This window comes from Dama dama, chromosome 9 (genome assembly GCF_033118175.1).
Source record: "Dama dama isolate Ldn47 chromosome 9, ASM3311817v1, whole genome shotgun sequence".
Lineage (NCBI taxonomy): Eukaryota > Metazoa > Chordata > Mammalia > Artiodactyla > Cervidae > Dama > Dama dama.
In genome coordinates, this window is record NC_083689.1 from 18,304,469 (window position 1) to 18,316,793 (window position 12,325).

At 56.5% G+C, this 12,325-nt stretch overlaps 1 protein-coding gene across 3 annotated transcripts in view; it reads right to left on the bottom strand.

Annotated features, from left to right (window-relative positions):
• Positions 1-12,325, bottom strand: part of DNMT1 (DNA methyltransferase 1) — a 42,590-nt gene continuing 30,265 nt past the window's right edge. For all 3 annotated transcript variants that reach the window (XM_061150267.1, XM_061150265.1, XM_061150268.1), the window contains 17 exons: positions 12,031-12,146; positions 11,416-11,620; positions 11,203-11,336; positions 10,101-10,274; positions 8,230-8,451; positions 7,175-7,367; positions 6,186-6,270; positions 5,863-5,991; positions 5,425-5,707; positions 4,965-5,106; positions 3,791-3,957; positions 3,229-3,406; positions 2,334-2,529; positions 1,857-2,020; positions 1,618-1,734; positions 763-853; positions 1-359 (listed from right to left, as the gene is read on the bottom strand). In XM_061150267.1, the coding sequence (XP_061006250.1) occupies positions 328-359; positions 763-853; positions 1,618-1,734; positions 1,857-2,020; positions 2,334-2,529; positions 3,229-3,406; positions 3,791-3,957; positions 4,965-5,106; positions 5,425-5,707; positions 5,863-5,991; positions 6,186-6,270; positions 7,175-7,367; positions 8,230-8,451; positions 10,101-10,274; positions 11,203-11,336; positions 11,416-11,620; positions 12,031-12,146 (2,628 nt within the window). In that variant the 3' untranslated portion in view covers positions 1-327. The remainder of the gene's footprint in view (positions 360-762; positions 854-1,617; positions 1,735-1,856; positions 2,021-2,333; positions 2,530-3,228; positions 3,407-3,790; positions 3,958-4,964; positions 5,107-5,424; positions 5,708-5,862; positions 5,992-6,185; positions 6,271-7,174; positions 7,368-8,229; positions 8,452-10,100; positions 10,275-11,202; positions 11,337-11,415; positions 11,621-12,030; positions 12,147-12,325) is intronic.

The window sequence follows — 12,325 nt, forward strand, 5'->3', positions numbered from 1 at the left end:
TGATTTATAGGAGAGATTTATTTGAAGAAATATTACAACATATAAAAACTACATAAAGTCTTAATTTCCACTTCATACAGTGGTAAATTTGATATAATGCGTAATAAAAAACTTTTAAAATCCAGAATGGACAAAGTACTGCACAGTTTGATCACTAAGTCAAATTAGCCAATAGGCAAATCTCACTGAAGAGCTTCGTGTCAGCCAAGGCCACAAACACCGCATACGACACACCTGAACTGACTGATTGACATGTGAAAAATACAACAATATCAGTGCACGTTGGGGATCTCTGGTGGCAGAAACATGGGTGATGGGAGGACAGAACTAGTCCTTGGCAGCCTCCTCCTTGATTTTAGCTGAAGGGAAATAAAAGGGAGAGTCACAGCAGGGAACATATGTTACAGTAAGCAACAGACAAGTACAACAGGTACATTCATCAGGAGCTATGCTAATGCCCAGGTGTCGACATTACAGGACAACCAGGTAAGAGCCTGCGGCAGCTCTGTATCAACATTCAGAGACTGAGCACTGCTCAGGTGTCCCCTAAAGGCTTCCAGACTGCCTGGGTTAGCGTGCACGGTGGGCCCAACTGAGCCAGACTCCGTCACAGGACAGAACCGGGCCCCAGCGCCTGTCCACTTACCCACCCGCCCGCCTGCTCAGTCTCTCAGCAGCCCTGAGTGACGCGAGGCCCCTGGGTGAGTCACCCCAGTCCCAGAGCCTGACGCCACACCCTTGCTGGCTCCGCCCGCACCATACCTGAGGTGCTCTCCCGCGCTTTGGCCAACATGCAGCACTTGATCTCCAAGCCGATGGCTTTGGCCAGTGGCGGCGGCACAGCATTACCAACCTGCAGGAGGGAAGGAGGGCAACACCTGGTTTGGCACGGCCGGAGTCCGCACCAGCCTCCATTCAGGCCCGGGCACTGGGACCCTGGCCTCAGGCTCACGGGGCCTCCAAAGCCCTTCCATTGGGATGGTGCACCCTCCTCCCACCCCAAACACTGATGGGTCAAGAATCAGCCAGCGAAAGGGGCTTTAAAAGGCTTTAGAAAATCTCAGAATCCAGATACAGAAGCTGCCAGGTCTCACTTCTGGCTGAGAGTTGATACTCCGGGAGAACAGGATGTTGGGGGGTTAGGGCGGTGTGAAATGGCAAGGTCCCACTGTAACCCCAGCCAAGCACCTGCATTACTTAGATGAACCTTACTTAAGAGCCAAACCCAGTGCTCTGAAAAACAGAAGGAGATACTGGTTCATTTCAACGCCTGGTGACAAGACAGTGAGTCTGCACCACCACACACTTAGCCTGCTGTGTGTGACGTGCTGGAAGTTTCCTTTGGGCTAAATCTCCTTCAGCTGTCAACAACAATCACACGCTTAGTGATTCCGTCTGACCCATGAGGACCCGAGGCCCCAGGGAGGGCGGGTTACCCCTTTCTTACCACCGCCCTCCTGGGAACAGAGGCCAGCCAGTCAACCAGCTGAGGGGGTTCAGCATCCCCTCAGAAGTGACCGTGTGAGCCGAGCTCCCCACGGACCCACCCCGCCCTCCTCTCGCCAGGCCTGCTCCGTGGGAGCCGCCGGCGGCCCGCCTCCATGTCCATCCACTGACCTGCCGGTGTTTGTCCAGGATGTTGCCGAAGAGCCGGTAGGTGTCTGGGAAGCCCTGGGAGCGGGCGCACTCGCGGACACTCACCACTCGGTGCTGCTCCGGGTGGAGCACGCGGCCCTGGGCGAGAAGCGTGGTGGGGGCGGGTGTGAGGGCAACGCCTACGACCGTGCCACAGGAGGCCACCTGGCCCTGGCCGGCGAGTCCGCCCCCACGCAGGCCCAAGGGGCCCGCAGACCTACCTGCTTGCCCATGGGCTCGGGGTTGGTGACGGTTGTGCTGAAGAAGCCGTCCCACTCGAGACGCCCGTAGAGGCCGGCCCAGTGGTTGTGCCTGTTCCCGGTGTGGGGCAGGCACCAGGGGATGAGGGTGTTGAACTGTCGGGCCGCAGGCTCACAGGGCTTGCCTGCAGGGAGAGAGGGCGGTGACGGGGCTGTGGGGCGGGACGTGTGGACAGTGCCCCGGGCGGAGCCGCCCCATAAGCCCGTCAGCAGCCTTTATTAGAGCAGGGACACCCAGGTCCAGGGGGTCTGCACCCAGCTCAGGGCCGTTGGGCTCCTGAGCCCCTGTACCTCCTGTTGACAAAGCCTGAGACCGTGCCCCTCCCCTTGAGCCCCCCGCGTGGCTGCAGACCCTAAGGGGGCTGGAAGCTTTGCACCAAGCAGGAGGAAGCCCGACCCGGGGCCCGGGGGCCAGGGCACGGGGAGGGGGTGCCCCACCTTCCACACAGGAGCAGACCCCGCGGAGGGCGCCGGTGCTGCTGCAGCCGTTCTTCTTGTCGTGGTAGTTGTACCGCAGCTTCCGGGCCAGGGTGCCGTCAGAGAGCCGCACCTCAATGTTGGGCAGGTCACGCCAGTCCGAGCCCGGGGCCAGGGGGATGTGCCGCATGCGGGCGGCCACCAAGGCGCTCATGTCCTGGAGGAGCACAGTAGGCCCGGCTGTCGCCCAGCTCGGGGAGCACCGAGCAGGTGCCATGGGGGCTGGGCACTGTCGTGGGGGCACTGGGCGCACTGGCGGCGACTGGGAGCCCCCCGGGTCGCATCCCACTGGGGGAGACTGACAGGAACCACGGGGCACAGCCTGGAGTCATACACGTGCCATGGCAGCTCCAGAGCGGGGACGGGGGTAAGGGGGCATGGGTGAAGAGGTGGCTTCCGCCAAGTGCGGGGAGGATTTGGAGGAGCGGACGTGGCACAGGTGGAGCCAGAGGCGGAGAGCCCCGGGGTCACCCAGAGAACAGGGGTGGTGAGAGACGTGGTGGCAAACAGTGGCCATTCCAGACCTACTCTAGGAAGAGTTTACACTTCCTAGACCTAGTGAGGTCTTCCTAGACCTATTACTTCAGAGTGTAAGCTCTGATGAACACTTCCCGCAACCAAGTACTGCGGTGGGGTAGGGTGGTGGTGGTGAGAGGGTGGGAAGTAAGAGGAGAAGCAGGAGGCAGTGAGGTGGTGAGGCTGGGGGCGGCTGAGATAACGCTGGTCTAGGGGTGAGGGATCAAGAGCAGAAGGAGTGGAAGGGGAGGGGCGGACATCAGCTCCCCCCAGCCCAGGCTGGGATCTACCCGCAGTTCTGTCCCCAAGAGGCAGCTGCAGGAAGGCCTGCTCTGGTCACCTTGCAAATGTGATCCCTGAGGATAGGCTGGTACTGCGAGCCCCGGAGCTGCCTCTGGAACCAGGACTGGGGCTCCCCGTTGTATGAGATCTCCAGTGCCGAGGCCCCGTTCCGGATTTCAGGGAGGTCGGACATGGTGTCCCGCACGGTGATGGTTCGGAAGGGACCCGAGCTCAACCTGCAACAAAGCATGGAGGGTTGGCACCTCTGGGACACATAGCTACTGTCACCTGAGTCACAGCTGCTATCCCTGATGACTAGCACCGTCTTCTCCAGAAAAGGGGACCTTGACTTCGGGTCAAAGGGCCACCCAAGGTCACCGAGGCAGCACTCTCCTCAGACCCTGTGTAGAGTGTGGGCTCTGGCTGTGGCCCTGCACTCAGGGTGCTAGGGCAGGATGAGCCCAGAGGGGCAGAGCGTTCTGGGGTCACGCTGGATCCCACACCACTGCTCCTCACTAACACTTTCTCTGGGCCCGGGCCTTGTCACTGAGGTCCCCTGGATCCCCCCTGCTCCCCCGAGCCTCACCAGCACCACGACCACAGGTGGGCAAGGCTCCTACCTGGTGATGTTGCTGACAAACTTCTTGTCATCCACCACGACACTCAGCTGGCAGGCCCGGGGTGCAAACACGTGCAACGGCTCCGGGAACAGAGGGAGTGGCTCCCCAGGGGCTGCGGCCAGGATGATGGCTCGCCTCCGAGTCTGGGCCACGCCGTACTGACCAGCCTGTGCAGGGAGGGCCAGAGACACACACAGTCAGCGGGCACCCTGACTCGCTGGTCTGAGGGCTGGGGCCCGTGGCACCTGACTTTGGGGAGCAGCTGACTGGTGTGAAGCTCACCCAGAGAGCCCCTACTTAACCCCAGTGCCAGTGCTAAGTTGCTTCAGTCGCATCCCAATCTGCGATCCCATGGACTGCAGCCCGCCAGACTCCCCTGTCCATGGGATCCCCCAGGCAGGAACACTGGAGTGGGTTGCTATGTCGTTCTCCAGGAAGTTAACCCACAGGCTCACACCTGATCAGAGCGAGGCCAGAGGGAGGGACAAGCGATCCCAGGAGGCGGCCGGCAGCCCGCGGAGGAGGTGGGCGTGAACCCCGCAGATGCTCTCAGCCGGCTCTTTGGACACACGGAGGTACCGTGGGCTCAGCAGTGGGGAGGAGAGTGGCCAGAGGAGACACCGGGGGCCACGCCTCCCGCTGGCAGCCCGCAGTCACAGGGACAGAGCACGGCCGCCAACGAGGCTCGTTCAGTGAGGCTGAGACTGCGGACACCGGCTGGAAGGGCTTGGGGCCGAGGGCCACCCTCCCCTCCACACACACACTGTTTTCGGCCAGCTCTCCCTCCTGTTTCAGCACTTGTTTCAGGTTTAGTTGTGCCGTCAGTTACTGATCAGGCACACACAGGGCAGCTGCTCTTCAGAAGAGGCCTCGTCCCCTCTGACCATCCCAAGGCCCTGTCACTGCAGACGCCCCAGTATCTGCCTCCCCCACACTAAAGGTCATCACCCTAAAGACTGACCCTTTGAGCGCTTTTGTTTTGTTTTTAATTTTTGGCCGCATTCAGCAGCATGTAGGGTCTTAGTTCCCCACCAGGGATCGAACCCACACCCCCTGCAGTGGAAGTGCTGGGGAAGTCCCCTTTGGAGCTCTGCTTTCAGTTAGGGACCGTTTGTTGCAGCCCAGGGATGGCCGCCCGTCTCTGGCCTCTGCGTCTGCCCCCAACCTGGCGCACCTGCAGCACGCCGAAGGTGCACTGGTAGCCCATGCGGACCAGGCAGCGCAGCGTCAGCTTCAGGACCATGGAGCGCTTGAAGGAGACGAAGTTCCGGACATTCTCCAGGAGGAAGTAGCGGGGCCGGTAGTAGTCGCAGTAGCTGTGGGGGCAGGAGTGGCCGGGAGTCAGCCCCGCGCCTGGAGAGAGCAGAGAGGCCTCCTCGGCCAGAAGCCACTCCCAGCTGCTTAGATGCTTGTCAAGACGCACCTGCCGGCTCTCAGGGTCTCTCCCTAGTGGAGAGGGAGCCGTGAACTCCCTCAAGGCTGAGACTGGCGCCTCACTCAGCAGCGGCCTTCTGCAGGAGTGAAGGCTAAAGCGGTGACTGCTTGGCCCTGGCACCAGGCGTTGCAGCGCAGGGGCAGGCCGTCTAGTTGCCCTTGGGTGGCACTGAACGCAGAGGGGCTTTCACTCTGTTTACCTGAGGAAGGAGACCACGAGGGAGTTCTTGAACTTGGAGTAGGTTCGAGAGTTGAAGCGGTTCATGCCACTGAAGCCCTGGCAGGGTGGCCCGCCACACAGCATCTCCACATCTCCCTTCTGAGGCAGCTTCTGGCCGCGGGAGTTGGTCACCTCCCCGGCCATGACCAGCTTCAGCAGGACGTTGCAGTCCTCTGTGAACACCGTGGACCCAGGGTTGTTGAGCCGGAATGCCTGGGCTGCGGGGTCCCACATCTCGATGGCCCACAGTGTCTCCGAGATGCCTGGGTGGGAGATATAGGGACACAGACGTGTCACGAACTCCCCAGAAAGAGACTCTCTAGTCACAACTGTGACCAGGCCCACAGAGGTCTTCCAGACACAGCCTGTCCGATCCAGTTTTTAACAGGGTGTTTGGAGAGACGCCCCTGGAGCGCACCTGCTTGGTGGAAGCCTTCCGACAGTCCCCCACAGCCGGAAAACACGTCCAGGGTCCGCAGCTTTGGCAGTTTGATTTCTGTCTCCAGTTCACTCGGCTCACATGTCTGAGATTTCGTCCTGTTTTTTCCTGCAGGAGATGGGCCCCAAGTCAGAGCAGTGTCCTGACCTGCTCTCCTCAAAGTCCCTGGGACTCAGAGTCCACCTCGTTTTGAGGAAGGCAACATCAGAGGCTGCTCTTTCATACTGATTGACTCATGAGTATCCAAGTTAGAGGACACAGACTTGAAAAGGAGCCTAGGGGAATGACATACCACGACATACCTTTCCCCTTCCCCTTCCCTTTATTTCCAGTGCTCCGGGCATGGTTGGGAGGATCTTCAAAGCTTTTGCTCTTGGCGTTATAGGCCTGAGGGGGAAAGAACCATAGTGGTCTGGAAGAGAAACACCAGTTCCCTTCTCTAACAAATAGGATTTAAGTTAATTTGATAAGAATATACTTCATTTCTCCCTAAGTATGGCCAGAAGCCAAGAGGACTTTGATTCTATAATAGAGAGAAGGGGAAAATTCTATTAATAAAAATGTTTTATGTGGCTGACAAAAATCCCTGCTATTTTAAGTACCTGGACTACTCATTCTAAAAATAGGCAGCAAATGTTGTTTGTAATCAGGCTGTACAGACCGGAACCTGGGGGAGACACAGGTTATCTTAAGATCATACATACCTGTCACAAAAAAGCCATGCTCAAACAATTTAAAAGTGATTAGCTTAAATCAACAGACCCCTGGCTCTTCTCTCAGTAACCAGGCCACAAGCTCAGCTGAGACTGAAGGGACTAGGGGCAGGGCTTCACCTCCTGGGGCCAGAGGTCCATTTCCCTAACTCACAGACACTGGCCGGGCCAGCAGAGGCCACCTAACAGTCTACAAAAATTGTTATTGCATTGTGTGTGTGTGTGTTAGTCACTCAGTTGTGTCTGGCTCTTTGCAATGCCATGGGCTGTAGCCCGCCAGACTCCTCTGTCTATGGAATTCTTCAGGCAGGAATACTGGAGTGGGTTGCCATTCCCTTCTTCAGGGACTCTTCCCAACCTAGAGACTGAACCCAGGTCTTCCGCATTCCAGGTGGATTCTTTACTGTCTGAGCCACCAGGAAAGTCTGAGTTATTGTATTAGGACATTAAAATATTTCGTTTTAAGTGTTAAATTCCAGAACAACCTGAGTGTCACAGACTTGTGCTCTGGGTAAGTAAACTTCTTGGGCACTGTGTCTGACCCGGAGGCCCTCCCTGCAGTGAGCCCAGGGCCCCACCTCGAGAAAGTAGAAGCGATCGGGGCCACCGGCGGAGAAGTCCTGGAGGCACTCAGGCAGATCCTCTCCGTACTCCACGGTGCAGCGGCCCTGCACGGCCTTGAAGTCCACCACGGCCTCCTCATCGCTCCAGTAAAGCAGGTTGATGTCTGCGTGGTAACTGGCCGGGGTAGACTTGTGTGTGTTCTCTGGCCTGGGAGTGCAAGAGTCTTTGTTAGTTTGTCTGCAGCAGGTTGAAAATGGATTAAATGGCATATTCCTGGGGATGTGCTCATGCGATCAGTGGGTAAAGACGAGGCCCCATGCCTCACTAAGTCACCTTGATTACTAACCCCCTTAGTCGGCACTGAACACCACAAACTAAGTGGGATTTCTTACCATGAACTCAACTAAGGGTTTGTTTGCTCTTTATGCCTCCAAGAAGACTGGGTGGGCCTGGGTTGAGACCAGTTGCTGACCTCCTATTGAGAAGCATGTCTAGAGCTGTCTTCTTCCCCCTATGCCTGCCAGACTCCTTGTTCTCTCAGTACCTCGTTATTTCAAAGACCTCAGGAAATCTTTCCTGTACATTAGCTAAGAAGTGGAGCAACTGGAGACCTATCTGTATGGATTAGCTTCAGATTAAGCTCCTAACTACTATTAGGATCCCAGAAACTCAGTGAAGCCAAGATCTTGGAACAGAGAGAAACCCCAGAAATGGGGAAGAGGGCCTGAAAAGGACAGGAGGACTGGCAGCAGGGAGGCGTGGAACACAAGGACAGTTTAAACAGATATCAGGGTTCTGATGGCACCTCAGACAGAGCCCAGGATAGTCCATGCCTGCCTTGGTCGCACTTTGGACCTCCGCTCACTGATTTCTTTTGGACAAAGCTCTGCAGCCTTAAGACAGGAATCCAGGGCAGTGCTCTACAGTTGCAGTGATTCTCAGCACCAGCAGGTAATCAGGAACACCTGGGAGGACCACCTCCTCCCCCCCTTAGACCACCACTGTGAGTGCGATTCTCTACATCCCAAGACTCAGGCAGAGGCCCCTGGAGGGCAGAGCCCTCACTGACCTGTAGAACTTGTTAACCCTGATCTTGATGTCTGTCTCATTGGGCCGGCCGTTGCTCTTTTTGCTGCAGAAGATCTCCTTTATGCGGCCAATACGGTAGGGCTCAGGGGCATCCAGGTTGCTGCCCTTGATGTAGTCGGAGTACTTCCGGTAGTGTTCTGGATACAGAGCTTCATCCACAGGCTCCTTCCGGGGGCGTTTCACAGGACTGGACAGCTTGATGCTGCAGAGAAGCAACTGCTCTGAGTAACTGAACATGAAACATTAGAAAGTGGTTCAGCGTGACTGACCAGTGATAATCACTGTTTAAATTCCAGCGCCTGAACTAGCGCAGCTCAGTACCCTTAGCACAGATTTAGAGATTCAATCTCATCCAGGCATTCCCCATCTGTGCTCTGGGTCTTGCTGCTGAGGTTGTTCACATTCTCCCCACACCCGGCCTCAGGGCAGGACTTCCTGGCAGGTGACGTGTTCAGCTCCACGGGTGCGAGCAGCCGTAATACACAAGCCCAGCCCTGGCAGGAGAGCTGCCAGTGCGCTTCCCCTTGCCTTGGACGGGCCACTTCTGAGAAGGCAGAGGCACTGTCAACCCAGTCCCTGAGTGACACACAGTCTGACTCTCCGAACCACAGTGGACACACAATCCAAGCAAGAGGTAAACTTGCGTGATCTGAGAGTTGCGGCCGTGGCATAACCTACATTCCGACACAGGCACTAACCTCGGGGCACTGCGGGAGAGGCCAGGGGAGAAGATGGGCAGTCTGGGCTAGCCGAACCTGGCCTGGCCATGTACTGGCGGAATCAGCCATCACATCAGATGCCAAGCTGCCAGGACCACAGGGCCCCACTCTGAAGACAGGAAGTTGAGCAGTTCAGGAAGGCAGCTGCCATGTGTTCCCGCCAGGCCCCCCAAAGTCTGTCAGGCCCCAGAGGCCCTCTGAACACCTGTGCTCTCACTTCCGGCTGGGCCAGGAGTACCTGGTCAACAGCCCTACAGAGCGGCCTCCCCTTCCAGGCCAAGAGCTGGTGCTTAAGGGCGCCATGTACACCCACTGCGCAGGGCTGGGAGGACTGCGGCTCTGCAATTCAGTGCATGGGGTGATTGGGTTGAACCCATTCAGTTGAATGGGTTCCAATGAGGACTCGAGGAAAATAAGTCGGGAAACTGAGCTAAGCTTGCCAAAATGCTGGTTGTAAATCCAACCACACACTAGTTCTAAGAGCCAACGAGGAAGGGATCAAGTGTGGGAAATATCTGTGGCTTTGATTTTTCCCTGAAGAGCTTCAGTCCTTTGATGTGGAAGTCTTTTGATGCAATTCCCAGTTACCAAGCAGTAACTCACAGTCAGCTTTTACACTAAGCCAGGCGCTGTGCTAATTAGCACTTTTTTTTTTTGTTTTAAAATTTTTTTGGCCATACCATGGGGCATGTGGGATCTTAGTTCCCTGACCAGGGATTGAACCTGTGCCCCCTGCACTGGAAGGGCAGAGTCTTAACCACTGGACCACAAGGGAAGTCCCTAATAAGCACTTCTAACTCACTTATCCCTTAGACATCTGGCAGGCAAGACAAGATACTCCTGTCCCCCTCTGATAACGGGAACTGGGGGCGGGGTCTGACATGACCAGCTGGGCAGGAAGCCATCATCCTCCTTTTACCAGCAGGTTCTGTCTGACTTCTCTCAAAGACAGCTTCACTGCCACAGAGGGGCAGCGGCTCCACACAGGACCGCTGGATGGCGTCTGCTCACCACAGACGCCAGTGCGACGGCCCGGCAGCAGCTGGTAGTGGGCGGAGGTGGGGGCACGTGGTGGAGCCAGCCTGCTGCTGGCCCGGAGCGCCTGGCCCCGCTGGCTCCAAGGGGCACTCACTTGAAGGTGAAGGCCTCGGGAGGGAGGTACACGCCGTCGCCCACCCGGTACTGGACGCCATTCTTGGTGGCAAGGCTGTAGAGGACGCGGCCTTCCAGGTCCTGGAGCTGCTCCACGACCCTGGGGATTTCCTTCTGCCTCATTTCGGCCAGACGCGCACAGCTCGTGCAGAACCTGAAGGAGCGGTGGACAGAAACCAAAGGCCCTTGAGTGGCTGGTGGTGACTATAAGCAGCTGCTGCTGGCGTGTTTCCAGAGACTCTGGTGACCAAGAGGAAGTATGCATGGATGTTAGAGGGCACTGGCTCTCCTGCACTTTTATGTTCACTCTTTGACTGGGGACCAAAGCCCAGAGATATGCACAACAGGAAAACGAAAAGTCGACCCCACTTTTGAGTAGCTGACATAAAACCCCAGAGACATTAGCAAATGACCTAGAATCTGGTTAAGAATCCACCATGAATGATAATGCAGACCACGGTAAAGTCAGGAACTCAAACCATGTCAAACGAGGCTCACACTATTATCTCTAAAGGCTGAAGAGGGATTTGGTAAAATGCAACATTCCTGATTAATAAACCCTTCAGAGGAGAGTTAGAGTGCCTTAAAAACAGATCAAGCCCCAAAGCAGACCCAGGCTGACCGGAGAAATACCAGAGGCAGCTCAGCGAGCCCTCCCAGCCTCACTCCCACACACTGCTCATGATGGAAGACTCCAGTCACCACCTTTAGTTAAAAAAAGTGAGGTATCAAGGTTAGAAAGGAAAACAGGAGCACTAAGCATTTAAGAAGCAAGCCTCTCTAAAAGCATTAGAGTTAAATGGAATCAAAGATCTCACCTATGAGGAAAGACACAGATTTGTGGGACAGACACAGAAAGACACATCCTACCCGAGTGGGACAGCTTCTCAGGGGGTGACCCCCACCCCCAACCAGACTGTCCACATGCTCACAGCCACTGCAACCGAGTCAGGCTGGTCTCTGGTTGGCGGGGACAGCAGACCCAGCAGAGAGAAGCATAGAACAAGCAGGGGGGTTCAGGCACTCACACAGCATCCTAGAGCACCGACAGGGCGGCCTGGGAGCCCTGGCCCCACACTCACTTGTACTTGTTGTCCTCCGTCGGCTGAGTTTTCGGAGGGGACTCAAATCTCGCGTAGTCTTGGTCATACCACAGCTGGTAGAAGTAGGTCTTCCCGTCATCCTCCGACATCAGGGCCTCGGGGTCCACGCCTCCCTGGGGATGGGGCCACCGTCAGCCATGATGACCGCGTGCAGCAAGGGGTGGGGACACATGCGGGGGACCGGGCACTCACCTCCAAGGCCCAGTTCTCCGAGGGAGCCTTATAGACGACCTGCACCTTGCTGTGGATGTATGAGAGCTGCATGTCCTCACACTCGTCAACCAGGAACAGCTCCAGGGGGTCCGAGGTGGCCCCAAGGACCGTGTCCGTCCCAGCACAGAACCAGTGGGCGTGGAACATCTGCCCATTGCTGCCGTCCTCCCACAGCGCGGTGACCCTGGAACCGGAAGACGGGGAGGGAGAAGGTTCTAACTCGACCAGTGGAGCTGGACCGAGGCTCCTCAGGAGTACAGTTAATTTTTTGGTATTGCCGGCGTGTGTACTCAGTCATGTCTGACTCCTTGCGACCCTATGGACTGCAGTCCACCAGACTCCTCTGTTCATGGGATTTTCCATGCAAGAATACTGGTGTGGGTTGCCATTTCCTTCTCCAGGGGATTTTCCCAACCCAGGGACCAAACCCAGGTCTCCTACATTGGCAGGCGAACTCTTTACCACTGAGTCACCAGGGAAGTCATTTCTTGGTTTTAGTTTAGGGCAAAGAGCTGTTGCTATTTTTGCAAAACAGGCACCTCCTGCTTTTACTCAAAGTATGGGCTGAAGTTAGGCGGAAGGAAGGATACAAACCTTGCTAGATACAGTGGTTTTGAAGAGTCGTCTGGAATAACAGAAACACAGTCCCCCACTTCCAGGGTTTCCGAGTCGATGCATACCTTCTTGTAGTAACTCTTCTTCCCGTCAGTCTGAAAACAAGAGCTTAGTTTCAGGAGAGGATGGATCTGAAGGTCTGTGCAAGGCTTGTCCTGCGAGTTCCTGCTGCTTTACAGCAAAGCATAGCTTATGACGATTTCTCTAAGAAGCCGCGAGCTCCAGCAGCCTGGCTATTGACTACAGAGAGCAGCCCCTCCTCTGGCTAGAAGCC